The 27,770-nt window shown below is 31.8% G+C and overlaps 1 protein-coding gene across 20 annotated transcripts in view; it reads right to left on the bottom strand.

Moving 5' to 3' along the window:
- Positions 1–27,770, bottom strand: part of LOC127709008 (antiviral innate immune response receptor RIG-I-like) — a 113,300-nt gene that overhangs the window by 3,028 nt on the left and 82,502 nt on the right. For 2 of the 20 annotated variants that reach the window (XM_052214274.1, XM_052214276.1), the window contains 12 exons: positions 27,168–27,260; positions 23,898–25,922; positions 21,836–23,071; positions 20,685–20,732; positions 17,919–18,077; positions 17,043–17,131; positions 15,207–15,470; positions 14,290–14,452; positions 12,382–12,477; positions 11,044–11,234; positions 3,869–4,003; positions 3,169–3,317 (listed from right to left, as the gene is read on the bottom strand). The exons of 2 other annotated variants lie outside the window; for them this stretch is intronic. In XM_052214274.1, coding sequence (XP_052070234.1) covers positions 3,872–4,003; positions 11,044–11,234; positions 12,382–12,477; positions 14,290–14,452; positions 15,207–15,470; positions 17,043–17,131; positions 17,919–18,077; positions 20,685–20,732; positions 21,836–21,860 — 1,167 coding nt within the window. In that variant the 5' untranslated portion in view covers positions 21,861–23,071; positions 23,898–25,922; positions 27,168–27,260 and the 3' untranslated portion in view covers positions 3,169–3,317; positions 3,869–3,871. Of the gene's footprint in view, positions 1–1,138; positions 1,282–3,092; positions 3,318–3,868; positions 4,004–11,043; positions 11,235–12,381; positions 12,478–14,289; positions 14,453–15,206; positions 15,471–17,042; positions 17,132–17,918; positions 18,078–20,684; positions 20,780–21,835; positions 23,072–23,897; positions 25,923–27,167; positions 27,261–27,770 lie in introns of those variants that run through there. 16 more of the 20 variants (XM_052214275.1, XM_052214272.1, XM_052214266.1 and 13 more) reach the window with 16 other exon arrangements.

Below are 27,770 nucleotides of genomic sequence, written 5' to 3'. Positions count from 1 at the left end.
TTCTGAAACAATAGCGTAACATCACAACATAGAAAGACACTAATGAACTAAGGGAAGAATAATAAAAGTAGCATGTTATATCGGTATGAAATGTTAAACAATTTAAGAAAAACAATATGCTCGAACAAAAATATCAGCCATTTGCAATAACTTTAAACCCAGGTAAGTGAAAAAAAAAATTTGTTGTTAGTTATACGTGTACAGTTCCATTAGAGAAAGGAAATATTTTAACAAAATAAATAAATTTGATGTTCATAGTACGAAGTGAAAAATTATAGTAATACCAAACACTTATCAAAGCTGGTATATAGACCAGATATAACCCTGAATAACATTAAATAACAAATTATTATTACAATTAGTATCAACAGGTCAAATAAACAAGAAAGTACGATTTGAGAGTACTCGCAGTTACTGACAGCTAGTTAAAAGCCAAAACAATTAATAATAAAAAATCATGCATTAGAGACTAAAATCAACTAAAACACATCCCAGGGATTTAGTATTTTAACGTCATGGACAGCCAAAGAAGCATGACTAGTGCAATGCCAAAAATAAATGTATCGACAGACAGTAGGATAGTTAGGAGTTTAACCTCTTTATAGATCAAAATGAACGTGGGTGTGTCTTTATACATCCCGTTTGAAAAGAATACAAATTTAGTTATGTTTTAATTTGCTGATGACAAAATCGATATTAGTGCCAATGTAAACTATATTCAAAGATCTAATTACAACATTGGTAAGATAACCTTTACTAATAAGTTTGTTTAAAGGTTCGATGAGTTTACACGGATCACATAGTGATTTCCGCGCTTTAAGTACAATATTAAATATATTTAAGAAAACCTTATACACTATTGTGCTTTATTGAATAGTTTACGATTCAAAACAAGGTTGATTTGAACGCTGATGGAATGTTGTCTCATAGGAAATCTTACCGCAAGTCCTTATTTTATATCGTATCATTGCTGAAAATCACATTCAGTGTTGGATTTTCCCCCCTTAGTATGCTATAGTTTTTTTAAATTTGTTTCCGCCCTTCATTCATGCCTGGATATTTCTATTTTTGCTTTGTCATCCAACATAGTTGCACCGGAATTTTTTTCCCTCGTATTAACTACAGTATTAATATGTACCTCGCATTTGCAAGCTACTTATTTCATCAAGTTACACAATGGAATATCCAATCCCTCAGAAGCAACATATGTTGCAACAGCGCATAAGTGGTCACCATTTCTGAAATTTTCAAGCACAGCAATCTGCTCATCTGGTGGAAGGCCTTAAAAAAAGAGAGAATTATTTTATTTTTATAGTTGTTATAACTAAGGGATTACATATTCATATTTAGAAAGTACTTGTATATATACATATTATACTACATTTATACTAATAATGTTTTAAGACCTCAATTGAGTCTCAGGCGTTCCTGATTGAGTTCAGTTATATATAAATATATATACTTTGCAGAATATAACGCATAATAGTTGTTTTCAAATATTATTTTGTGTACTTCAAATCGATATTTGACAGCAATGCTTAAGTTAATAATTTTAAAATTGAACAACTATTCTTACAGCGCACTGAACAGAGATTGAAAAACAGTCACATACGAAAAATGGCCAATGTCAGTATATATTGTAACTAACATATGCAGGTACAATTGTTACAGTTCTGCATCTCCTTGGCATGGATCGAATAAAATTTTGTATTGGACCTGTGGTTTCCTTTCCTATATTCGCTTGACTGAGTTGGTCAAATGACGTAGGTGGGAGTTGAAGTTGGTGGACGTGTCTTTCAAGTTCGTCCCAAAGTTGTTCTATGGAGTTTAAATCCAGCTACTTCGTAGGCCATGGCTACCATATATTTTATTAGGAAATACACGAAATCCCTTGCTTTGTTTAACCGGGAATTGTCCTGCTGAAACATCTATCTCTGTCGGTCAATAATATTGAGCATATGTGACTGCAAGTACTCGTATCTGTAACGTTCAGTCGTTGAAATGTGTTCGGGGCTCACAAGCTTGATTGTTTTGGAGTTGTAGGATATTGCTACAGACATTATAACATTATGACACTCCCATCGTAAAATTACCGGTCGAAACGTTCATTTCGAAGCCTGTATACGCGAGTTTGTCTCTCACATCTTTGGTATGAAAACATTATTCATTGCTTAACCATATTCGTCTTCCATTCTTCAAGGGTCAAGACCTTTTAATGTATGACACCAACGAACATCTGCAAGTTTATATGTACCTAATGTGGATACGTCATTTATCGTGGAATACCAATTTTCGTGATATACAATTTTTGGGGGGATTTGGATGGTACAGATGAACCACGTATTTAAAAGATCAGCGTATAACGATTTATCTATAGGCTTATATACAGACTTTTGCTAAACCATTACATCAAATATCCACGCAAATGTTTGTTTCCCTCAATCCACAAAAATTGGTGCTCACAAAAACATGGAATATAAATAAAATCACAGTATGTTTAAACTGGTCATTGGCAAAATCGGCGTTGGCGAAACCAATTACAGACTGCCTACAGACAGCAACCGTCATTTTAAGGTGCTGAAAATTACGCTTGATGAAATGCTAAATTGCTCGTTTAGGCATTTTGTATTTGAAATACACCTTTTATTATCCATCAATATTTGGATTAAAAAAAAAGGAATCAAACGGGGTTTTTTTTTTTGGCAGAGTACTTTTTTAACGTCGTTCGTTGACTCAGATGGCTTTTTAAATCGAACGATTTTTTGTGTGAGTTTGGTGACAATTTATTATTTTTTTGTCTCTACCATTGTATTTCTGAGTATACGAACACCTTGTATAGTTATTGCAATCAAATTTAAACGAACAGAAAAGGCGACACACTCCATACACCAGGAATCGTATAGATCGTCAAGATTCTGACCGAACGTCGTTCTGAATTAAAATAATTGTGCACAGTCAAGCGGAAGCCCCTCTATGGTAGGGATTTAAAAACCGAATGAAGCAATAGAAGGGTTATAGATGTATATTGTTTTAATAGAGTCAACCCTTTTGTTTATTTGTTAATGATTATAGAAACATAAATCATATGTTACCTTCTTCGGCTATACATTTGTGTGATCCAGTCAGGTAAGTACTTCTGAGATAATCAGGTAATACATCTATGAGGGCCCTTGCTGTTGCTTTAGTTTTAACAAATATTAAGAATCTGGAGTCTTCTTTGCATTTTTGATATTCACTATCTAGTAATTCAATAACTGCTTTAACATTAGGATTTTTTTCAATTTTTCTTTCTATCTCCCGAATATCAACAAACACTTCTGTCATGAAATAAGATTTAAACAATATAAAAATAAATAATATAAAAAAATATTCATTACCCTTAATGACTTATATTTGTTAAGATCATCTTACTTTTGTCTCTGGGTGATATTTCTCTCAATGACGGTCATACTTAATCTCCTTAATTGGGTATTTCTAAAGTTTGAATCCAATTTATTTCGCGTACTGATGATTAAAAGAGTTAGTCCAAACATATTCTCTAAAATATCTCATTTATCCTGCGAATACTATGTAATAAATGTATGCCCATCTTAAACCTTACATCTCAATTTTGTTTGAAAAAGTTACATTTAAAAACTACAGTTATTTTATTAATAATAAAACAAAAAAATAAAAAAAAAATATTTTGGTTTCTTCTATATTCGTTTTTTTCAATTATTAAGTTGGTGATTACGTGCAATAAAAAGATATCCATCAAACATTTAATTCACTTATCCTTCTGATGTTTTTTTTTTTATTTAATGGTTAGAAAGCAGTCGTTCATCAAACTAGAGAAATTACTAATTTAAACATTCGCACATTTTATTACCTTTTAATTTATTGACAATTTCAGTCTCTTCGACCGTTTTTGCATTTTGACCTGCAGCGGACTCATCTGCGTAATAACATTACAAACTTGATCAACCTCCAGCAATGAATTCACTTCTAAACATTCAGTGTAAAGCTGGAAAAGATAATGAAAATACCAAATGAATTCTAGCAATTAAATAACCGAGATCGAGAAAAAAACAGAAAATGAAAAAGTAAGACAAACAATTATAAACAGAACGGTCCGTGTATACATGTATTTGCGTCCATTCGTTTTTCATTTTGAAATATCAAAAACAAAAAACAAAAAACGAGAGTGTTTTCAATTTTCGTTTTTGATTTCTCAAAAACCAAAACGAAAAACAAAAGTGTTTTCATTTTTCGTTTTTGATTTCTCTAAAACCAAAACGGAAAACGAAAGTGTTTTCATTTTTTGTTTTTGATTTCTCTAAATCCAAAATGAAAATCAAAAGTGTGACCGTTTTTCGTTTTTGATCTCACTAAACAAGAATTGTGTATTTAATTTTAATTATTTCTCGTTTTATAATGTACAATATTTTCCTTTCTTGTTTCACAGTCATTGATAGTAAATAATTCCAATGTAAACACCCCGGTGTTCTTTCAACATAATGTAGACAAAATAGACCGCCTGACTTATGAATTGAACTACGGTGATAAATGAATCAAAGCCTTTCAAATTACCTTGTTTATATCTTTAATAAAAAATAAATTATTATATTTATATATTAAACGAATCATAAATTTAAATTGTACAATATAATATTATATAAAGATAGTACACATAAATAGATTGATTACAACATCATATTTACAAGGAAGGTTACTACTTTTTAAAACTTATAAGAAAACTACCCCGGTCGTTAAAGTATACATGCACAGTCACTGTGGTTATCAGATCTTTAATCGAAGATAATGTCGACGGATGCAAAAGACTCTATCAATCTGAACAATAAGGGTGCGTGATCTTTACTTTTAAATTTAGAAAGGTTGATCTCAGATGATTAGAATTCATGACCAAGGTCCATTATACGAACATTCAGGACGATAATGTGTTTTGCTTGATCAATATATTGAAAAACAAATTTCCGCAATTTCACAATTCAAACCGGGATAAGCATTCAATCATTTTGCCATTCGGACCCTACTCGGTATTAGTTTTGCTTATTTTTGAAAGCTATATGGTGATCTTAACTAGAACCTGGGTGTGGATGGGGGTTTACGGAATAGAGAATAGTGGGCAAAAAATATGAATAATAGAGACAATACAAGAAATAAAAAAAATAGAATAATGAGGTGTTAAAATATAAAAAGAACAGAATAATTGGCCAAAAGTATAAAGAAATAAAGAATGGAGAAAAATGGCCTGAAACATTGATTAAAGAATAGAGAAAATCGGCATAGAATATCAAAGAATACAGAAATGAAGAACCCCGTATCCAGACCATCATCCTAGTTGCCTAAACCAACGTTATTTTGTCTCCGGTAGATTGTTATTGGTTATCATACGTTTTCTGTTTATTTCTATGCTTATCAATAAAGACGTGAGCTTTCATAATTTGCCAGCTTATTACATTATAAAAAAAGACTAAGCCGAACATCACTCTGGATTTTTTCTCAAGTAGACCTCAGCTACCCACCCTACCACACCATTACCGAAGAGTTAATAAAAAAAATCTACGGCAATACTTTTGTCCGCACTAGGTGTAAAGGGAAGTTGGGTAGCTGAGGTCTACTGGAGAAAAAAATCCAGGGTGTTATTCGTCTTAGTTTTTTTTTTAAGTAGGTCCAAAGTTGGAGTCCGCGGACACACAACCCCACCCTTACCGAAAATTAAATAAAAACAAATTCTAAGGCAACACTTTTGTCCGCACTAGGTGCAAAGGGAAGCTTGGTAGCTAAGGTCTACAGCAGAAACAAACCAGGGTATTGTTCGGCTTAGCTTTTTTTTCTAAAGTAGGTCCAAAGTTGAGGTCAGAAACTCTACCAAACCCTTACCGAAAGGTTAACAAACAAAAATTCTATGGCAATACTTTTTTCCGCACTAGGTGCAAACGTAAGCTAGAGACCTAGCGCCTACTTGATCAAAATTCCCAGTTTGGGTATAGCACGGATTATTTTTTAAAGCTAATAAATAATTTCCTTGCCCACCATACTTTGGGTACAAACAATAAACCTTTCGTCCAATCATAAGTAAGCGAAATCCACTGTTTCAGAAGTAGAATGTTTTGTCAAAACAGTTTTGTGTGGCAAAAAAAAAAGTTAAAGCACGAGTGCAACTTTTTTTTCTTCTAATGCAGAACAATTGTTACTTTTCATGAACTATTTGACAGGATGCCGAGAATATGGAAAGCTATTTCACACAATAGTGCAATTTTGCCAAAATTTAAATAATTTCATAATTATTTACGATTTTATATACACTCAAAAGTGTTGACTATTTGAAATGTAAAGCGTGCAGCACGCTTTGTGATGTATTGAAAGCGATTTCTTTTGTATCTAAATAATTAATGAACAAGAAATGAAATTTTGAAATTCATTGAATAGTGTCTTTGACTGCTTAATTATATACTAAAAACTGACCATATAGTGGTTATATATTAATAAAAACATGTGAAGTACGTTTGAATCTTATGCAACATTTGGGTTTATATAAACATCTGAAAACTGGCTGCTAGCAAAGTGGCTGCTAGCGAGTGGCTGCTTGGTTGAACCTGGTCTCACAAACTCCGCATTTTCATTCACGTCTTCACATTACAGGTTTCAATAAACGTTTAGTAAATTATGTCAATGTGAAGAAAAATGACCCGTATTATGCCAACAACTGGTTTTAGAATTAATTAGTTTATTTCCGATGCAAAGACCTTATAAGTGAATCAATATTGATACAAAAATATGTCATCTTTAATGATTCCTCATGGGGTTTTGATTATGTGATTACTTGGCCGTTTTTTTAGTGATTATTTGATTACTAGACCAAATATTTCATGATTATTTGATTATCTAGGACTGTATTTTAGATTAATTGATTACCAAATTTAAACAATAAATTTGTGTGTATAGCATACATATAAAATTTGGCTTGAAAGACGTTATTTTTTTTCGCCTCGCTCCGCTCGGTAAAATTATTAAGAATTAAGTCCGAATATTGAACGCGTTTGTCCAGTTATCTTATTAAAATTCATACAAAAAAGTCATATAAGTATAACGAAATCAGAGATAACTTTCTTTTATCTAGATTGGTTCGTCTAATTTAGTATTTTTATCTGAAGTAAATTTACTAACTTCTTTAATAAAGTATTTGAACAAGAATGTGTCCATAGTACATGAATGCCCCACTCGCAATATCATTTTCTATGTCCAGTGAACCGTATATTGCAGTCAGAACTCTAATTTGGCAACAAAATTAGAAAGATCATATCATATGGAACATGTGTACTGGGTTTCAAGTTGATTGGACTTCAACTTCATCAAAAACTACTTTGACCAAAAACATTAACCTAAAGCCGAACAGACGGATGAACGGAAGAACAAACGGACGCACAGACCGAAAAAACATAATGCCTATAAATGGAACATACATTCACAAAATGTCCTGAAATTGAATGAAGGTACTGTAAATCTCAATTAGACCATAACAGGCATATCCAAATAAAGTTCCCTGAAGTCATAAACAACTTTCCTCACTTGTAGATCTATTTCCACTACTTCTGCAATATTGTAATTTTATCAATAATAATATAAATAGAAATTGTATGCATGTAAATTAAAAACGATCAGGGTAAACTTATCAATCCTTTAAATAAACTTATTTTAAAAGGTTACCAATTAAACACTGAAAATAGATCTTTGAATATTGTTTTTATTGGTATAAATATTAATTTTGTTATCAGTAACTTAAAATTATACTACATATTATTGTTATACACATCAAGGTACTACAATCTGTTGATACCTATGATTTGGCATTGCACAAGGTCATGTCTTTCTCTGACTGTTAATGACGTCTTTACATTAAATCCATTGGATGTTGGATGTGTACTGATTGATATTTTAGTCTTAGATACATGATTTTTGTATTAGTTGTTATTGGCTTTAAACTAGCTGTCAGTACTGAGATTACTCTCAGATCTGTACTTTGTGTCCTTTTTTGTTTGTTAATGATGTATAAATACCCTGCTACGTCCGGTCTGTGCTTTTGTTAGATGTTTTTTTCTGTTTTGTATCGATCTGATATGTTAAGCCCTTTTCAACTGATTTTTATAGTTTGTTCTTATGTTGTTCTGTAACAAAACTCGTCCCAGGTTAACGGGAGGATTGAGCGCTCACTTGCATGTTTAACCCCGCCACATACTGTATGTGCCTGTCCCAAGTTAGGAGCCTGTAGTTCAATGGTCGTCGTTTGTTGATGTCTGTCATATTTGTTTTTTGTTTTATTGTGTTATAAATTAGGCCGTTTTTTTCTCAACTGAACTGTTTCATATTTTTCATGTCAGAGCCTTTCATAGCCGACTATACCATACTGTTTTTTTTTTTCTCATTGTTGAAGGTGGTACGGTTGCCTATATATAATTGCTTACATCCACTTCATTTGAACTTTAGGGATAGTTGTCACATTGGCAATTATACCACATCCCCTTATTAAAATGTTGAGGGGGGAAAGGGAGGGGGGTGAAATTTGTATTTCTTAGGAAAGTTCCAATGTTTTCCTCCCAGGTCACCCAGTTTTAATTGGATATTTTCTCATTTTGCTGTGCCCTTGGATTTGTGTTTAAGGCCAATCAGAGCTTACTACCTGTTGGTGGGTAGTTGAAGACCATATGGTAAGCTCTAGGTGTCTTTTTTGTATTGTATATGGTGATTTGGTGATGTCTTCATGAAAGTAGCTGGAGGGTCTTCAACGAGGAAAAGAACCATTCATACCCTGAAAACAACAGCCACACACGTGACTATGTGGATTACAATGTTTTGCTTTATCCTACACCCTGTTTTTTTTTCTCCAGAAGACCTCAGGTACCCAGCTTCCCTAGTGCGGACAAAAGTATTGCCGTAGATTTTTATTATTAACTTTTCGGTAATGGTGTGGTAGGGTGGGTAGCTGAAGTCTACTTGAGAAAAAATCCAGAGTGAAGTTCGGCTTAGTCTTTTTTTATAATGTAATAAGCTGGCAAATTATGAAAGCTCATGTCTTAATTGATAGGCATAGAAATAAAAAGAAAACTTATGAAAACCAATAACATTCTACCGGAGACAAAATAACGTTGGTTTAGGCAACTAGTATGATGGTCTGGATCTCTTATTCTTTAATCAGTGTTTCAGGCCATTTTTCTCTATTCTTTATCATGTTTATTTCTTTATACTTTTTGCCAATCATTCTGTTCTCTTTATATTTTAACACCTCATTATTCTATTTTTTTTTAATTTTTTGGTCCATTATCTCTATTATTTATATTTTTTGCCCACTATCCTCTATTCCGTAAACCCCCATCCACACCCAGGCTCTAGTTAAGGTCAACATATAGCTTTCAAAAATAAGTAAAACTAATACCGAGTAGGGTCCGAATGGCAAAATGATTGAATGCTAATCCCGGTTTGAATTGTTAAATTGCGGAAATTTGTTTTTCAATATATTGATCAAGCAAAACACATTATCGTCCTGAATGTTCGTATAATGGACCTTGGTCATGAATTCTAATCATCTGAGATCAACCTTTCTAAATTTAAAAGTAAAGATCACGCACCCTTATTGTTCAGATTGATAAAGTCTTTTGCATCCGTCGACATTATCTTCGATTAAAGATCTGATAACCACAGTGACTGTGCATGTATACTTTAACGACCGGGGTAGTTTTCTTATAAGTTTTAAAAAGTAGTAACCTCCCTTGTAAATATGATGTTGTAATCAATCTATTTATTTGTACCATCTTTATATAATATTATATTGTACAATTTAAATTTATGATTCGTTTAATATATAAATATAATAATTTATTTTTTATTAAAGATATAAACAAGGTAATTTGAAAGGCTTTGATTCATTCATCACCGTAGTTCAATTCATAAGTCAGGAGGTCTATTTTGTCTACATTATGTTGAAAGAACACCGGGGTGTTTACATTGGAATTATTTACTATCAATGACTGTGAAACAAGAAAGGAAAATATTGTACATTATAAAACGAGAAATAATTAAAATTAAATACAAAATTCTTGTTTAGTGAGATCAAAAACGAAAAACGGAAACACTTTTGATTTTCATTTTGGATTTAGAGAAATCAAAAACAAAAAATGAAAACACTTTCGTTTTCCGTTTTGGTTTTAGAGAAATCAAAAACGAAAAATGAAAACACCTTTGTTTTTCGTTTTGGTTTTAGAGAATTCAAAAACGAAAAATGAAAACACTCTCGTTTTTTGTTTTTTGTTTTTGATATTTCAAAATGAAAAACGAATGGACGCAAATATACACGGACCCAGAACACCTCACAGATAACAAAAAAACAAAGACCAACAGGAACCTAATAAAACATCTGGGATGACCTCTAGTACTCTTATCTGTGCTAATGGGGATAATGGTTCATATAATTGTAAATTATTGCATATTTCGTATATATCGAGAACAATTCCTTCAGTTGATAAACCATCGGCACAAGAACAGTTATCTTGCATTTCAAATGAGACATGGTTTACAAAACAAATGATAGATCAGACTGTAACCGGGAGTTACAACGCAGGCTAAATACAAAAATTAACTACTAAAAACAACAAAAGCAACACCAACCCCGTAGCAACAAACTAGGGGTAAACGCAGATGCTTAGGAAGGGTAGGCAGTTCTCCTAAAACTAATGGGACACTTAGTATGCTCATTGGAAGTATAAATTTGTTGATGAGACAGTTTCAGTGATATATTTAAAGATGGGGACAATGTAATCTTTAACATACAGCTCTACACCCAACAATTAAAAAAAGATAAAAAATGAATTTTGAATTTTGACATATTGTGTTAATAAATGCAAAATACAAATGTTGTTGATAATATCTCACTCATAAACATAATCTATGAATGTCTACCCGACAATGATATATACCAATTTTATATTTATTATTATGTTTTATTAATATGCTTAAAATGATAAAATGTCACTAAATGTTATTTTGTACATCTAAATGTCTGAAACATGCATGAAGTAGCCGTGGTATTTTCGGGTCTTTGTGTAATACATGCTCAACTTTATCTTTGGTCTCTGCAATCCATTGGATGTAACGGATTTCGGTCCTTTGTTTTGGTGGATTTTTTAATGCATCATACAAGTCTCTACAATCATTGATATCATCGATAAGAAAGCTTGAGACTGGAAATGAAAAATTAAAAAAATCCGTATTCATACCACACCAGTATTTAATAGAGGCTATTACAAAAACTAAAGGTTGTTATTACATTTAGATTTACATTTAGAAGCAAGGGGTAGCGATCTGGCAATTGTCTTTTTTTTAGATTTGTTTAGTTAAAAATACAAAACCAAATGCTTTATTGCAAATCCTAAAAAATTGACAAAGTTAGAGTAAACGGAAAGAAAGAAGGACAAAAAAGAAACAATTCAAAATAAAGCCCTCAAAAGTAAGAACGCATGCTTTGATGTGCTACCCAATATTTGTTATCAATTTTGTACTTATATTTTGGTGGTTTTATCATTCATCAAGTCAATTTTGGTGCAGGTTCGCACGAATTAAGAACTCGTCCTTAATTCAGTTTTTTTTATTGTCTGACATGCAACTTAACATATCAAAACTACATGCATGCCTTACAATGTGTCTGCTGTTTACTGGTAGTTTACGAGTAACGTAAACAGCAGGCTATTGTATATCTTGTTAGTCCATATAGGCAAATGGATAGATTTGTGCGCACGTAAAGCTGGTTACCACTATCCCGTTTCAGGCTCCTTGGATAATGTTTTCGCGTTGTTGTATGCCTTTGTTTGAACGTCTTGGTAAACGGATGAGCTGGTTGTTGGTAGTTGAAGTTGACATATACTTATCAATTATTTTGGTTCTTTCCGCCCTGAGGAAATGTTGTCAGGTAGTTTATTCTCTTACAAGCGACGTAAGCCACGACGTGGTGCTATTGTTTTAACTAGTTAATTTTAGCAATCTACCATTTAAAAATGATGGTTTATATATCCGTTTCATTAAAAAAGTGTTCTGATACTTTTTGCCAATGTTGAATACCAAATTATACAAAACCGCAACTTCTAAATTGTAAGTATCATCTTTTACAAAACACAAACAATCAGTATTTTTTCAAAGAATAAAACTGTCAAATAATACTTAACGAAGGTTGATTATATAACACCATGATGAGACAAATAAACATTTTTACAATGCAGCTTAAAAATATCGTGTTTTTTGGGATCAAAACATACTTACTTGTATTGATATTGATAACAGGGTGCGTATATAGAATTGCAAAATAGTTCATTATATAATATAAAAAGACTATACCTTTTCGACAATTGAACATACTTTCCACATAGTCCATTGCAGTTATGACAATGTTTTTCAACGGATCGTCTTGGCGTGGGTATGACCTTATAAATACTAAAAGAATTTAGTTTAAATATAGATAAGTATAAATTTCCATCAAATGTGTTATTTCATATTCCAATGATTTATATTGAGAAAAATGTAATATCTGTTCTCGCTGTTGACAATCCTTAGTATTTCCAAAAAAAATCCGTTTTTTTAAACATACGTATACGTTCACGTCTGTAATATTTGTTTTTCAATTGTTTTGTTATAAATTAGGCCGTTAGTTTTCTCAATTAAATTGATTCATATTTTTCATGTCGGGACTCTTTTTTAGCCGACTATATGGTATGAATTTGTCTCTTTGTTGAAGCCCGTACGGTTGCCTATAATTGCTTACATCCGCTTGAATTGAACGTTGGTGGACAGTTGTTTCATTGGCAACTATACCACATCTCCTCATTTTTATATACACATCAATATATATATGGTCAATTTGCTGTTAACAATACGATTTTTCTAAATTTACTAATCAACTGTATTCACCTGACATACTGTTACTCAATGTAACATGAGTTATAGTCCATGTCCTTTTTACACATTGGTGAATTAGTTATGAACGCCGAGGATCATACCAAAATGTAGGCAGTATATTTAATTTTTTTAACAGTAATGATCCGGTAACTCGCTATATATCTCAATATAATTTAATAACACCTTAAACATGTTTTACGTTAGACATGTTAGAACTGCTTGAATCGTTGTATGACGATTCAACATTTCCATTTGATCAATTATTTATTTTAGTGTTTAGCACATTATACTAATGATAAATTCTATTTTTAATTGAAATCAAGAGGTTATCCAAGTTTTGTTTACACGTTAAACACGCAAATATTAAAAATTTATAACAAAAATACCAAACTCCAAGGTAAATTCAAAAAGGGTAAGTCCATAAAAACTGACAAAATCAAACGCTTTCAATAAACGGAACAAGTGAAAAACAACTGCCATAATCCTGACTTGGTACAGGCATTTTCCAACGAAAATGGTGGGTTAAACCTGGTTTTACAGCTATTTTAAAATTCCGTTATATTGACAAAATTGGGTGAGAACCCAAACAGACATAATAGGTTAATTTGGCAATTATTGGGATACGCAGTAAAAACTGTGCAATTATACATCACAGACATACAACACAACTGACTAAAAAATTCAAACACACATACAAAAAAATCTAACAAAGACGCCAACAAATTTGACAATGACGTCAACAAAAACCGTTTTTTGTCATTGATAGTACATAAGGGTAAACAAAATAAAAACAACACTATATAAACCAATGTTAAAGACTTTTAGTTCATATTCCAACGTCAGAACATCAAAATTAGATTGTGTAGATATGTAGTGTACAATCGCAATCAAAAACTGTCAAACCTATTGACGAGTACTTCAGAGTTTTTGACACTAAAATATTTTCATATGATTTATGACAAAACTTACTAATGCTGATGTTTGATGAACCCATTAACTATTTTCTATTTTGTTTTTAAAATACCATTGCTGGAATTCCGATTTATCTAATTGAATCAGAGTTCGCACATAATGTGCTTTCCAACATCGTTCAAACAATAAGCTATTGGTTCTAGCAGTATAATTTTAAAATATCATGATAGCATGGTTGTTCGCAAATTAAGAAATTTTAACTACCTGGGAGCATTACACCCGAAAGCGCTGAAATGGTATAGCTATAACCAAATAAGTGGAAAAGTTTCTTCATGGGCTATCTATTAAATGTTTTTAATTTCATGTTAACTTTATGACATGAGAAACAAAATATATCATTTACATCTTCATGATCTTGTCCGTTTCTGAATGTCTTACCTTTTTCAGGAATAGTGGTGTACTGAAGGAGTTCTTCTTCATTTAGTTTTACAATGGACAATTTTGAAACGGCTAAATTTGTCATCACAGTACGCAAATGATGTTTTGCAGAGTTTAAATCTTTTGCCTTCTTTGTGCCTGATGATGCTGTTAAACCCAAAATCTATAAAACAATCAATTGTATAAATTTAATTAGACAAAGTTTATTATAAGAAGAGGCCTCGGTAGCCGGGTGGTATAAGTAGTCGAACTACTGTAAACGTATCTTGTCAACACTGAGGTTGGGAGTTAGAATCCCGCACGTGGCGGGTGCGCTCGACTCAAATCGTATTTGACTAGGTTTCTCTACCGAAGATCGGTGGTTCTCTCCAGGTACTCCGGCTTCCTCCAACAATAAACAACAGACCGCTACGAAATACACAATAGAGTTGAAAGTGGCGTTAAACACCAGTCAATAAATCTATTATTAGAAAATTCTGATGCGTAGTTGTTTTACTTGCTTAAACTTCAAGTCAATAACTTAAAGACAAAATTCGTCTTTTTCACCAAGGACAATACTCAAAACATTTTTTTAACTGCAAAAGAAAAACTCCAATGTGATTTGAATAATCACATTTTAATGTAAAGTGGATTTTTAGTCAGATACGCAAAAGAAAAAAGAAATTAAAAGGATGTAAATGGAACCCTTGTATACCATAAGATAACGTGCTATATATTTTTTTTCAAAACGCAAGAAATGTGATGATTTTAAACATTTTTTTCAGTAATGAATCCAATCTTAAAAATTATTCGGTTATCCAGCAATGTAAACATGAAACATTTGAATTGGTTAATGGTAAAAAAAAATGGATCCGTTTTAATTTCAAAAGTTGTATTCCCATTTTGTAAATTTCATTCCATTTGATATTGTGAATTACCTGAGGTAAAGTTGAAAGCTTTTCTCCATATTTAGCCTTTCTATAATATGCCATCAGTTCGTTATAGTTACTGTTATCACATGTGTGATGACATTCATCGAGTATGATCAATGTGAACTCCGCTATTGACATGTGTGGTGCTGCTTTCTCTGTTAGATGATTGCTGAGTGATTGAGGAGTCAAAAACATCAAGCTTGAATTCTTGATTTTATGAATGAAAAAATCGTTGTCATCTTCTTCTGCTTTCCATATTTTTATCTTTCTCTTAAAAAAGAAAGGAAACATCTATAAATTTTTTATAACAAACGTTTTTGTATCATTTTGCTAGTTTGGAATAGTATTTTGAAAGAATATAGACAATGGCTTTGATGCATACATATTATTCTCGTTTTCATTTTAAAAAAAAAAAATATGCCAAGTTGTTAGTGGATTCAAATTAAGTTAACCAAAGCTTATCAACGAAATATTTGTTACAGTTAAATCATCATTAAGTTTAACATTGTCATAGTACAATGATACATTTGTTTTTAAAAAACAATGCTTACAAAAAGATTTCAATGATTTCCAATTTTTCATTCACAATTACGCGCGCGTATTTGCACAGTTTGCATTGTTGTCTTTGATACACTATCGATCTAAGAATGGCACAGAATAATAAAAAATCATTTTTTTAAGCGTATTAACATATGAATTTTTAAAAACTATACATAAAAGAAATGTTAGTTTCATTTCATGTGTGTATGTTGCAGCAATGCATATTTAAAAAACCTATCTGAATATGTATGTAATGACGTCACTGGAAAGTCAAAACACTTTACTTTATTAATTTTGAAGATGTATATCATATATCAATTTACCGGTTTGTGTTACATAGACAATCTGTAACCAGTTTGAAAAACTGACAGTTTATGATTTGATTTTTTTAGATATTTCTTGGCCTTTATAATGTTTATAATTTTGAGAATATACTCAAGATAACATGGTGTTATTACTGTATTTAAATTTCCTAATATATAAAGAAACTGTGGTATTGGTTTAATTTTAACATCACCATGATAATGAAATAACGTGATCCTTAAGATGTTGTACATGAGCAATGATGTCAATAATTACAAGTACATGTATAGTACGTATGAGCATTACAGGTAGCAAAATAGTTCAATGCAACTCATCGACGGATGTTTATCTATCCTGCATATTTTAAAACCCATTAAGACAGCGCCTGCTCGAAAAAAGTAATTGCCATAAACAATGACGGTACAGGCACTGCATTGACGCAAATGCGGCAATATATTACCATATTCAGTTACGATATTATATGTCAGGACTAATCACATCGGAAACGATACTCGTTTATAGGTTAACCATATAGTTACCATACCTTGGTTAAACCTTTTTTTCTGCGTCTGATATATCACATGATTTAAACAATTTATGAACAAAATAATGTATAAAATTACCGATAAAATTATGTGTCATATGAACACACGACAACTGACTACTGGGCTAGTGATACCTGTGAATGCCAAATGTGCACTGGAGTGATTTTTGCGCACGCAAACTTGTTTATCAACAGCTCATTTTGTGCTTGTAACATTAAGGACGATTGTGCGCATGGGTTGACTATCGATGTTTAGACGTCTATTAATTTAAGGGTCGGCTGTTGGTTTGTTTGCTTAGTCTGCTTGACTTCCAAATTATCGTTTATTCATGTCTTCGTTTTAAATTATTATCGAAAAATAGATTTTTGCTAAATCTAGCACGTTTAATATTGATAAAAAGACCTACTAGAGTGGAGAAATGAAGCATAAAATGTATAATATAATATATATATACCTGATAGAACAGAGTTGAAAACACGCCACATGCTCTTTCGTATTGTTGTCCCAAGAGAATATTGGTTCTGTTAATAAATGCAACCTTGCCTGTAAAAGTACATTTCATTATTGACATTTACTTGGAATAAAATGACAACAAAATAGCATTGTTAAATAAATGTATGTATATTGACTATTTTCTATCCAGAATTCTGATTCTTCAACACTAGTATAATTTATAATGCAATGTATAAGGAAAATTCATAATAATTATAAAGAATTAAAACTGCACATTAGATTAAGGTGATAACTGTCTGATTGAATCTGTTCCTGATGTGCATACATTTGTCTTTTTGCTTTCGATCTTGTATCACCTTTTGTATTTTATTTTGTTTTTCCACATGGTTTGCCATTTTAAATCTGTTTTAAATATTTTAAATAAGGTAACTTGTTCATTTGTAAAGAATCGACTAATAGACATAAATATGATTACTTCATTTTGAGTTCTGAGCAGTATAGAAACGAAGTCACTGACTAATTTGTGTCTATAAACAGTGTTGGTAATTTTTGCAAAGATTGTCGTGACAATTATTGAAATCATTTTTTTTTATTTTTACATCTTGTGTAATTACTAAAATAAATTAAGAATGGAAACAGGGAATGTGTCAAAGATACAACAATCCGACCAAAGAGCAGAAAACAGCCCAAAACCACCAATAGATCTTCAACACAGCGAGAAAAATCCCGCACCGGAGACGGGCTTCAGTTGGCCCCTTAAAAAATGTATACTAGTTCAGCAAAATTGATAATGGTTATTTCTATTTTAAAACTTTATTGTTTTTTTACATCCATGAATTCATTAGTTTATTGCAATCGGTACATTCAGACATCTTACCCTCAGGATGTTTTATTAGATGATCTTCTATGATGTGGAAGGCTATATAAGTCTTTCCCGAATTTGTACCAGCGCATATAATAGTATTTTGACCAGTTAAAGCTATCTCGGCAAGTTCTTTCTGGTACTGCCGGAGACTTATTATTGTAGGTGTTCTTTCTGTAAATAAAAGTATAAATTTGACAAGGGGAAAACAGAATAAAAAGTACTACAACATGCACAAGTACCATCTTTACAAAATAAAAATAGTGTCTGCATTTGCCCAAAAGTTGTCACAATTAATAAAAAAAAAAAAACAGAAAAATTATTGTCAATATGGATATACAGCGAAAAATGTGACATCCAAAAGATCGATGTTAAAAAGAGAATTATATATTTGTTTTATTTTTTGTTGGGGGAATGAGGGTTATGGCAATCAAATTTTGATCATCCTTTATCGTTTTTTCCACATTTTGACGAATTAAATCATTTGACGTAATTACCAGTTTTGTTTAAAGAAAATGCACTATAAAATCTGTGATCTAAATTATGATTCTAATGATAATTTAGTGGACAGAACTATAAACAAAAGTGCCCCTTAATATTGCTGACGCTTTTATTAAACATTTTTTATGAATTTGGATTATATTCTGAAAAAAACTGTCACCAGTGTCAGAGCAGAAAGTTGATGAACCAGGGTTATGTCAAAGAACGTCTCGTCCTTTTTCTAAAAATGTTCATCGGAAGATACCAAGACCTTGTTGATAAATATTCCGTATCAACTTCACAAATAATACACGATGGTCTTGAAGTATAGATTCTAGGTACTGACGTTGTTTATCATCTTAATAACGTGTTATAGTGTTCTTTTATTTGTCTTTGTAAACTATTACTTTTACTGTTTAGTCTATTTTTGGTAAAATCTATTTGACGTGGCTCGGAACTTATAAATAACGTCATTGTGTTATTGTACTATGGTAAATTTTTGTATTCTTGTCTTTCGTTTTTGCTAATTAGCTTTGTTTATATGCCTTTTTGTTTTTCTTTGCTGATATATTTGTTCGTTTTTATAGAAATTAAGATTATAAAACAATGTTGACTGCTGTACCCCTATTTTTGACATTTTTACCTATTATGTCTATTTGTTTTGTTCACACATTGTTGTCAATATAATGGAATTTTATACAACTGTCATACAAGTGAGAGGTTTAACTAGCTGTAAACCAGGTTTAATCCACCATTTTCTACATAAGAAAATGCCTGTACCAAGTCAGATATATGATAGTTGTTATCCATTCGTTTGATGTGTGTGAGCTTTTGATTTTGCCATTTGATTAGGAACTTTCCGTTTTGAATTTTCCTCGGAGTTCCGTATTTTTATTATTTTACTTTTTATTGAAGTTTTTGATTTTATACCTTGGTTGATACAGCAACATATTTATTACGAAAAGTTATTACGCCAGAAACCCCTCCTCCCTTATGATATAACTGTTTAAAAATGTTCTAGGGTGCTGTTATAGGGTGAAATTGTCTTTAATCGTTATTAATAAGCTCATAAAAGATGTCAGGATTGAAATTGAGTATCACAGATGCTTGTTTCGTCTACAAAAGATTCATCAGTGAAGTTCAAATGAAAAAAAGATAAAAAGACAAAATAAGTAATGTACGAAGTTGAAGAACCTTCAGGACCCAACAGTTCGAAAGGTTAAAACAACCAATTCAGCTACGGTAATTTATACCTGGGGTAGAAATCTCTAAGTATTTTAAAAACTCAGATTTTGTAAACATTTTATGTATGATTATGACCATATCGATAATAATTCATGTCAACACCGATGTGGTTGCTACTGGGCTGATAAACCCTCGAGGAGGAAACATCAACCAGCAGTTGCATCGACCCAGTTGTAGAGAATAAACTCATTATAGATATCATGATTGAGGTTTTGTACGTCATACTTGCTTTTTGTCTACAAAAGACTAATGCACCCATGTCGCTCGAATAAAAAAAGTCGAAAAGGCCAAATGCAGTACGAAGTTGAAGAGAATTGAGGACCCATAATTTCGAAATGGTTTTACAAATACAGCTAAGGTTATGTATTCCTGGGGTAGAAAATCCTTAGTATTCTAAAAATTCAAAGTGTTGTCAACAGTTATTTTATAATTATGACCATATCAATGATAATTCATGTAAACACAGAAGTGCTGGTGTTACCCTCAGGGAGGAAACCTCCACCATCAGTGGCATCGACTCAGTGGTTGAAAATAAAATAATCATAGATTCCAGGATTTAAATATTGTACGTCAGACGCGCGTTTCGTCTTATAAACAAACTCGTTATAGATACTTAGATTGATTTTTTTGTACGCCAGATGCGCATATTGTCTTCGCAAAAGAACATTTTTGTGTTTAAAATTTTACTTTTAGCTTCAAAATTTCTGTACATATGAGAATTGAAAACTGTGTTTTTTGACAAAAATGAAACGAAATGAAAGCATGTTACCATGTTATTTTTAAGAGGAAACGCCTACGTGCTTCATGCAAAATGTTAAGGTCTCTTGCTTTCTGGATTGAGTAATCGAAAATAAAATAACTGTTACATGATGTCTCTGAATTGTTAATTACGGATTATTGTATTATATCAAAAAATTGATAATGATATACGAACATTCCAATATCGAATTAAAGTATTTTTATTGTTAACGTTTCATTTTGAGAAGAATCAGAAAGTACAAAAAGAAGTATGTCAAATATGCACACGAATTCAGTAGATATGAAATGTGTACAAACCAGACACAATCGATTCCAAAAACATTGATGATGATTCTTTTCTATTTTCTGAAAAGTAGATAATAGTGTTATCCATCATTAGAAAGATCATCTAATACACATGTATGTATGTTCACATGTTAATTAATATTCAAACAACGGAGCGCATTAAAATGTTACAAAAATTAACAACCCGAAACCTTAAAATTGCATCTCGGAATTCAGAGCTGACAGATCTACAGTAAAATGATATCATAGTTACGTTCCCTCACGGGAAAGTCACAAAATCCGTGAGTTTTGTAGAATTAAGTCTTCCACATCGTGTGTAGTATATGACCACTATGTATTACAACAACCTTCCCTAATATTAGATATATTTTAACTTTAAACCTACTTTTTGCTACGGAAAATGCATATACCAAGCCAGGAATATGACTGTTATTATTCATTCATTCCAACGATTGATATGGCCGAGCGGTTGGTTTTGTCAGTTTATATATACTTCCTATGTTTAAAATTACCTTTGAGTTGGCTGAATACACCTTTGTTTACATATGTTTGACATTTTGTGATATTTGCAACAAGTAGTACATAATGCATGTGTATTACAGAGGTTTGCCTACATGGCTCGCATATGACATATATATTTGTACACAGCTATAAATCTTAGTTACAACTAAAAGAAATTGTTTAAAGAAAAACAGACAACGAAGCACTACAGTAATCATTATTTTTAATATTTATTTTGATTAACAAGACTTATCATTAAATAAGTGAAAATCTGCAACCAAACAATCATACCCCTCGGAGGTAAGTTAATTATCTAAAGTACTATAACTTCACGTGTAAAGAATAAAAACAATGTAAATATGATATAGTGAATACATCATTCTTCAACAGCCTATAATTATGGCAAATAAAAGCGAACACCGAAAAGAGATGGAAATAAATTAAAATAGACAAACTTCATCATGTGAAGTTGGCAATTTATTTTTATCAACAAGTTTCCTTGTATATGATTTCATAATAAGCAGACAAGATATAGACATATGATAGACGGCTGATCGGGAAAAAAAATAAAGAAACATATGAAATCGACAAGTCAATATTCAACACATCCGCTTATATAGAATCATAATTATCATCTTAATTTAAGACAGCATATAAGTTACCTTGGGGCAATACGATTTGGAACATAACATAGCATAAATTAAAAATGTGCTTTCCCTGGCAACTATAGTTAAGGTAAAAATACTTCAGTGGTAGCGCGTTTAAACGCAGTTAAATCACTAGCTCCTAACTAAATAGAAAAGATAAATTTGTAAGATATTGCAAAGGTTCAGTTCATTACCGGAATAGAATTTTAACATTAAAATATTCTTTTCATTTTCGTTAAAACCTAACTTGTTGCTACATTAGATAATTTGATTACGACACTTGTAGTTTGTACTGAAATAGACATATTTCGCTAAAATGCGATGGTCTACGCTATAGTGCGATTGTGTCAAACGATAAAGTGCAGATATTGTTTTTTTTAATTTTAAGTGCGATTACATGACACGCTAAAGTGCGATGGTATGACACGCTAAAGAACGATGATGTAACACGCTAAAGGGCGATGGTATAGCACACTTAATCCCGATGATGTCACGGGAATGGGGTTCCGGCAATGGCTTTTGTATTTTGCTTTGTTTCTATTAGTTTTTCGTTTATTGTCTTGTTATAATTCTTGCCGTTGTCTTTCTCCTTTGAATTGTTTTGCACTGGTCATTGCGTGGCCCTATATAGCTTGCTGTGCGGCGTGGGCAAAGGCTCGACATTGAAGGACGTACGATTACTTTTTGAATACATCAACGACATTTGATCTTGGTTGGATAGTTGTCTCATTGAAAATTATACCACATTTTTTTATTTTTATTTAAAGTGCGATATTTGTTTAAAAAAAGTTTAATGGGTACATTGAAGAAGCTAATATATACTTTATGAAACTGTTTCAAGCCAGGAACATGAAATTCAGTGGTAGTCGTTTGTTTTTGTTTTTGATATTTGTTTTCTTGTTTGCATTGTTTTACACTAGTCGATTATTGAATTGCACACAGCATTGCATTTCAGTGTACCAAACCATGGCAATTCCGCTTAGACCATTGTACTTTAGCGTGACCATCGCGTTTACGCGTCCCTATCGCACCTTAGAGCCTTATATATATGCAACTACATTGATGCGTGTAAGAAAACACAATTGCTACATACATAGAAATCAAAATGCTTGCCTGATATTTCCTCCTTAAGATTTGAAATAATCTCATCCTTCTGTCGACAGTTCTGACAATCAAAGCTTTTCTTGCAGAATATGCATATTGTTTTGTCTTTCTTATTCAATTCTATTTTCGATGATTGCTCTTCTGTCTCTATTTTGGAAAACATATTTTAGATATATATATATAGAAACATATGCACTTAGTTAATTGACCATTTCAATGAGACAAAATCACAAAAGGACGAACACATCAATAAGAAATAAAAGCACTTTCATTTAAAAACAAACACAATCATATTTGATGTTGCAATGTTACCCCATTATTCATGTTCAGTTGTAACAGTGAATAATGCAGTTGGTCCGCAAGCCTAATAACTTAGATATACATAAACAAAGGTTGGTATACAATTGGACTTTTCAGTGATCCTTATATGAGTATATACCAAGCCTGACTATTAAGGACATTTAAGAAAAATTACTCTGTAACATATGAACATATGGAGATATTTGTATGAACAAAAATATTGATGGAATAAACTTACAACCATACAAGGAATTCGGACACAAAATGCAGTTTTACTTTTTCATCTAGCAAGGTAATAAGTCATTCATGTCTCATTGATGTACAGCCAATATTTCTTTTATAATTATTTAATTATAATAGACCGATTGACGAATTGTTGTTTACATGCAATCAAACAAACTACTACATCAATATTAAGATACTTTTTAAAACTCAATCACCAAATCACTATATAAGCACAGGCATTTTCAGTATGACTTAAAAACGTCAATATTTTAAGAAAAAATACTTAGCACTCTATGACCAATGAAACACACACAATCAAAATACGCTTTTTCATATGTTATTTAATATCTCTATACAATATTGGGAACTTGTTTTGTATGCACTATTGTTCATTTGGATACATGATGCACCCATATGACAATAGAAAACTATAGGAAATCTATACTACCTTCTTAATCCAATTCATCAGGCTCTATAATCAAAGCTACTTTGATGACAGTATGTACATCTGAATTGATTCTACAAACTTCAACAATCTTTTTCAAAAATAAATGTACTGATGTTCGCATTTCATCTCGATTCTCTAAAACCTTTTTTTGCATTAATGTTTTTATAACCAAGGACCCAACATAAACGAATTCTATTTCAAACCATTGTCTTAACAGTGCAGAAAATTTCTCTAAAGTGTCTTTTATTTCTGTTAAATTCCATGTGCTTGGTGTTTCGAGTCTCCATGCGACACGACACTTCCTCACATCTGCAGAAGACGGTTTAAACATTAATAAGCTACACATATCACTGTATATAGTTCAGCTCCTATAGTTTTTGCAAATATCATATAAAAAAAATTCTAATATCCAATGTACAAGTTCCCACAAATGCATGAAGTATACTTTTAATTTCTGTAAAATGAATTATATTCGTCAGTATCACCCACTTAAAGTGAATCTTTATATTTTTCATCTAAACTATCCATGTAGGTTACAAAATAAAAGTTTGAGTGTTTAACATATTTAAATGTGTGCAATGTCTACATTGGAAGAACTAGATGAAACAGACCAAGCTCGATTTGGCTATGTGCCCATAATGGTTTGCGAATGATAAATTTCTGCAGAAGGGTTAAAAGAATAAGACTGAATTTTTACTAGGTTCTATAGGTCGATATCAACATTTGATTGACTGTGATGAACTTTTGTCAGGCTGCAGATTTGACTGGACAATATTGTTAAATTGGCTTGTATATTATTTTGACACGTATAACTTGAAGTGATTTTACAATTGTTTTACTGGTTAAACATGTGAACGAGAAGTAGCTTACTCTGTCAAAGAACCCGGTTTCTTCTTTTCACATGTTTGTCGGCTAGTTCAAATCCCATTTTACATTTCAATGTAAAACTAGCTATAAATTTCCCAATACAATATATTCAGAAACGAAATAAAAATGATCAGACACAGTTTACATCAAAATAATTTGAAAATAGTCACTAAAAGTGTGGGGTTCAGACATCATGGTAAATTGAAATCAAATGCATTTATCATAAAACCAGAGTTTGAGATTGGAAGTTAACAACACATAAAAATCATATACAAGATGTCAAATATCGTTAAATAAATGTCTTAATGACTGGAAAAGTGCAGGAAAACCCCCACTATAAATTTACATTTCTGAAATTTGATACTTGTTCGTTATTCAAATAACTGATCAAAGATACCTGGCTTATAAGTTTACACAAGACATGCGTTTCGTCTACAAAGGACACACTAGTGGTGCCCGAACTAAACAGTTAAAATGTTAAAACTATAAAGTTTATATTTAGCAAGTCGTACTTTCTAGAGTCAAGGTGATTAAAGCTTTACAAAGATAAAACCCGTGGGTTTTTCTCTTTTGCTGAAAACTGACGTTATTCCTTGCATATATTGAATTCACTTTCTAGTGATAGCATTCTCAAAATAATGTTAAAATATTACACAGTTAAAGGATAGGATTTTAGTTATTTTGTTCCAAATGAAGTGATTTTGAAATTATGTGAATTTGGTTGTGCACTTATTAAAGCATTTATTAATGCGATTCCAACGTTTGATCTCCTATCATATATTCAAGCAAGATGAAACCTGAAAATGTAAACATGATAATATAAGAATGTCCTCTTCCAACCTCCTATTTGAATTCTTATAACTTACTTTTATCCGTTTCCGTCACATATACTTTAGAACAGCTAACAGCAGCATTCATTTTGGTTACTGGAGAATATGATTATTGCAGTCAAATACTTGATAATTAGTTTATATTCTGAGTCACTAATGGCGAGAACCATGTTTCTAATTTGTTTGAACAATAATAAACTTGTAAATGTGATTTTGTTAATTACGCCCATTGTACATCTATCTGGTGAGTGAAAAATCGATCATTGACCCACCTGAGCAATCCAGGTAAATACGGCGAAACAAACCGGGAAGCACGAACTGCAGATTACTGAAAAATTTGTAAACTGGTTTTGATACATGTATCTAGAATATGCAATGGCCTTATTTTAATGAATTACAATGTAAGAGTTTTTCGAAATCGCAATGATGTGAATCCGGGATTAAATCGATATCAAGCCATTGGAATGTTTATGGCAGTCGCAATGCTGCGACTTTATGGTAGAAATCACAATCAAGCTTTCGAAATGTTTCCGATAGGAAACAAATAACGTGCTGTTGCAAGATTTTTTAATATTCTGTAAGCAGCAAATACACAATTAATCGTATGTTGCAAAGCTACGGATTAACCGAAACTGTAAAAGATCACCCTAGACCTACATATCCGTACCATTGACATTACACCAACCTACACCATTTACGGAATCAATTAACGACGGCGACGTCAACTGCACACCTAGTTATTGGAGCAATAAATGCTATATTTGAAACAGTTTCATACAATTGATCAAATTCGCAGTGTATTAGACTGTACACAGGACTGATTATGTTTGCCAGGGCTACGTGTGGTGTTATCGAATTTTAAAATCACCTTTGCAGTCAGTTTTGCGGACGGCAGAACGTTAATATACCAATGAATGCTCCGATTATATCTCTTTCCTTATCTAGGTTGATATGGTGGTTAGCATGTAATGGTTTAGGGCGCTCATCCCCCCCCCCCCCCCAAAAAAAAAAAAAAAAAAATTAAAATTATTCGTATGGCCTATGGATGTTTTGTGATAAATCATCTATCAAATAAATACATAGAGACATTTTTTTGGCATTGTGTTTCCACAGTCCTCAGTAATTGTATTACAGTAAATTGTGTGCATGGTTTCGTCTATTAACATCACTATAATATTGCTTTAAATAAGGAATATGATAATCATAATTTTATTTACATGCAGCATTGGTTTTTAGAAATTCGATTTGAAATAAGAATGCTGTTTATATCAAATAGGAAGACATTACAACAATTTTAACAGAAACATGTAGCTCTTTTTTTTTTCATTTAGGTTTATTTTGCAAGTGATATCAGGCTTGAGTCGCAGACGAAGTTGTTATATCGTGTTCCAGCAATCCTTTTTTTCAAATTCTTTCTTGATTAGTCAGCAAGTTCGATTTGAAGGTAACGATGTTATGACGATACTCGGAAAAGAGGATTTTGTATTGGGCTAAGCGCTAAATTATTTGAATTGTCTTGATAAATGCAACAAAATATGCGATATCAAATATCAATAAAAAATGCACAATGTACCTTCTGTGTCGAATGTCTCCTTTGTAGAACTAGAAGCTAAAGTATATTGCTTTACTTCAAATCTTAGATTCCTGATATCAACGTAGAGTTCATCTAATTTATAAGAAAATATGAAAAATGATGTAGAAATAAGCACAAATAGAATAAAGCTAAAATCTGCAAAAGAACTATTGCTCAGTAATTTCATAACTTAACATATTATTAATGGTTCCAAGTTAAATGCGCCTGATGCTCGGTTTTGACAATTAATTTATCTTTAGTGATGCTACAGACCAGCAGTTATGACAAGTTCAAAAACCTGATACAAACGTTGAAGATGTTATAAAACCGAAAAGGCCTTAAAAATTTAAAAAACATTTTTTTTTAAAAGCGGAAAAAGGATGGGAGCTTTGTATGCTTACAAAAAATTATTCAACTGAGATCAATCCCAGTTTTTGGTAGGGTTTGTGTTTTTAAGTTTTTGGTGTTCTATGCTGTGTGTTGTGTACTGTTGTTTGTCTGTCTGTCTTTTTATTGTTTAGGCATGACGTTGTCAGTTTCTTTTAGACTTTAGAGTTTGAATGTCCCATTGGTATCTTTAGGCTTTCTTGTATTCTTAAATTA

Source organism: Mytilus californianus, unplaced genomic scaffold (genome assembly GCF_021869535.1).
Source record: "Mytilus californianus isolate M0D057914Y unplaced genomic scaffold, xbMytCali1.0.p SCAF_7, whole genome shotgun sequence".
Taxonomy (NCBI): domain Eukaryota; kingdom Metazoa; phylum Mollusca; class Bivalvia; order Mytilida; family Mytilidae; genus Mytilus; species Mytilus californianus.
Note: the sequence above shows the minus strand (reverse complement) of the source record. Positions and strands in the feature narration are given on the sequence as shown.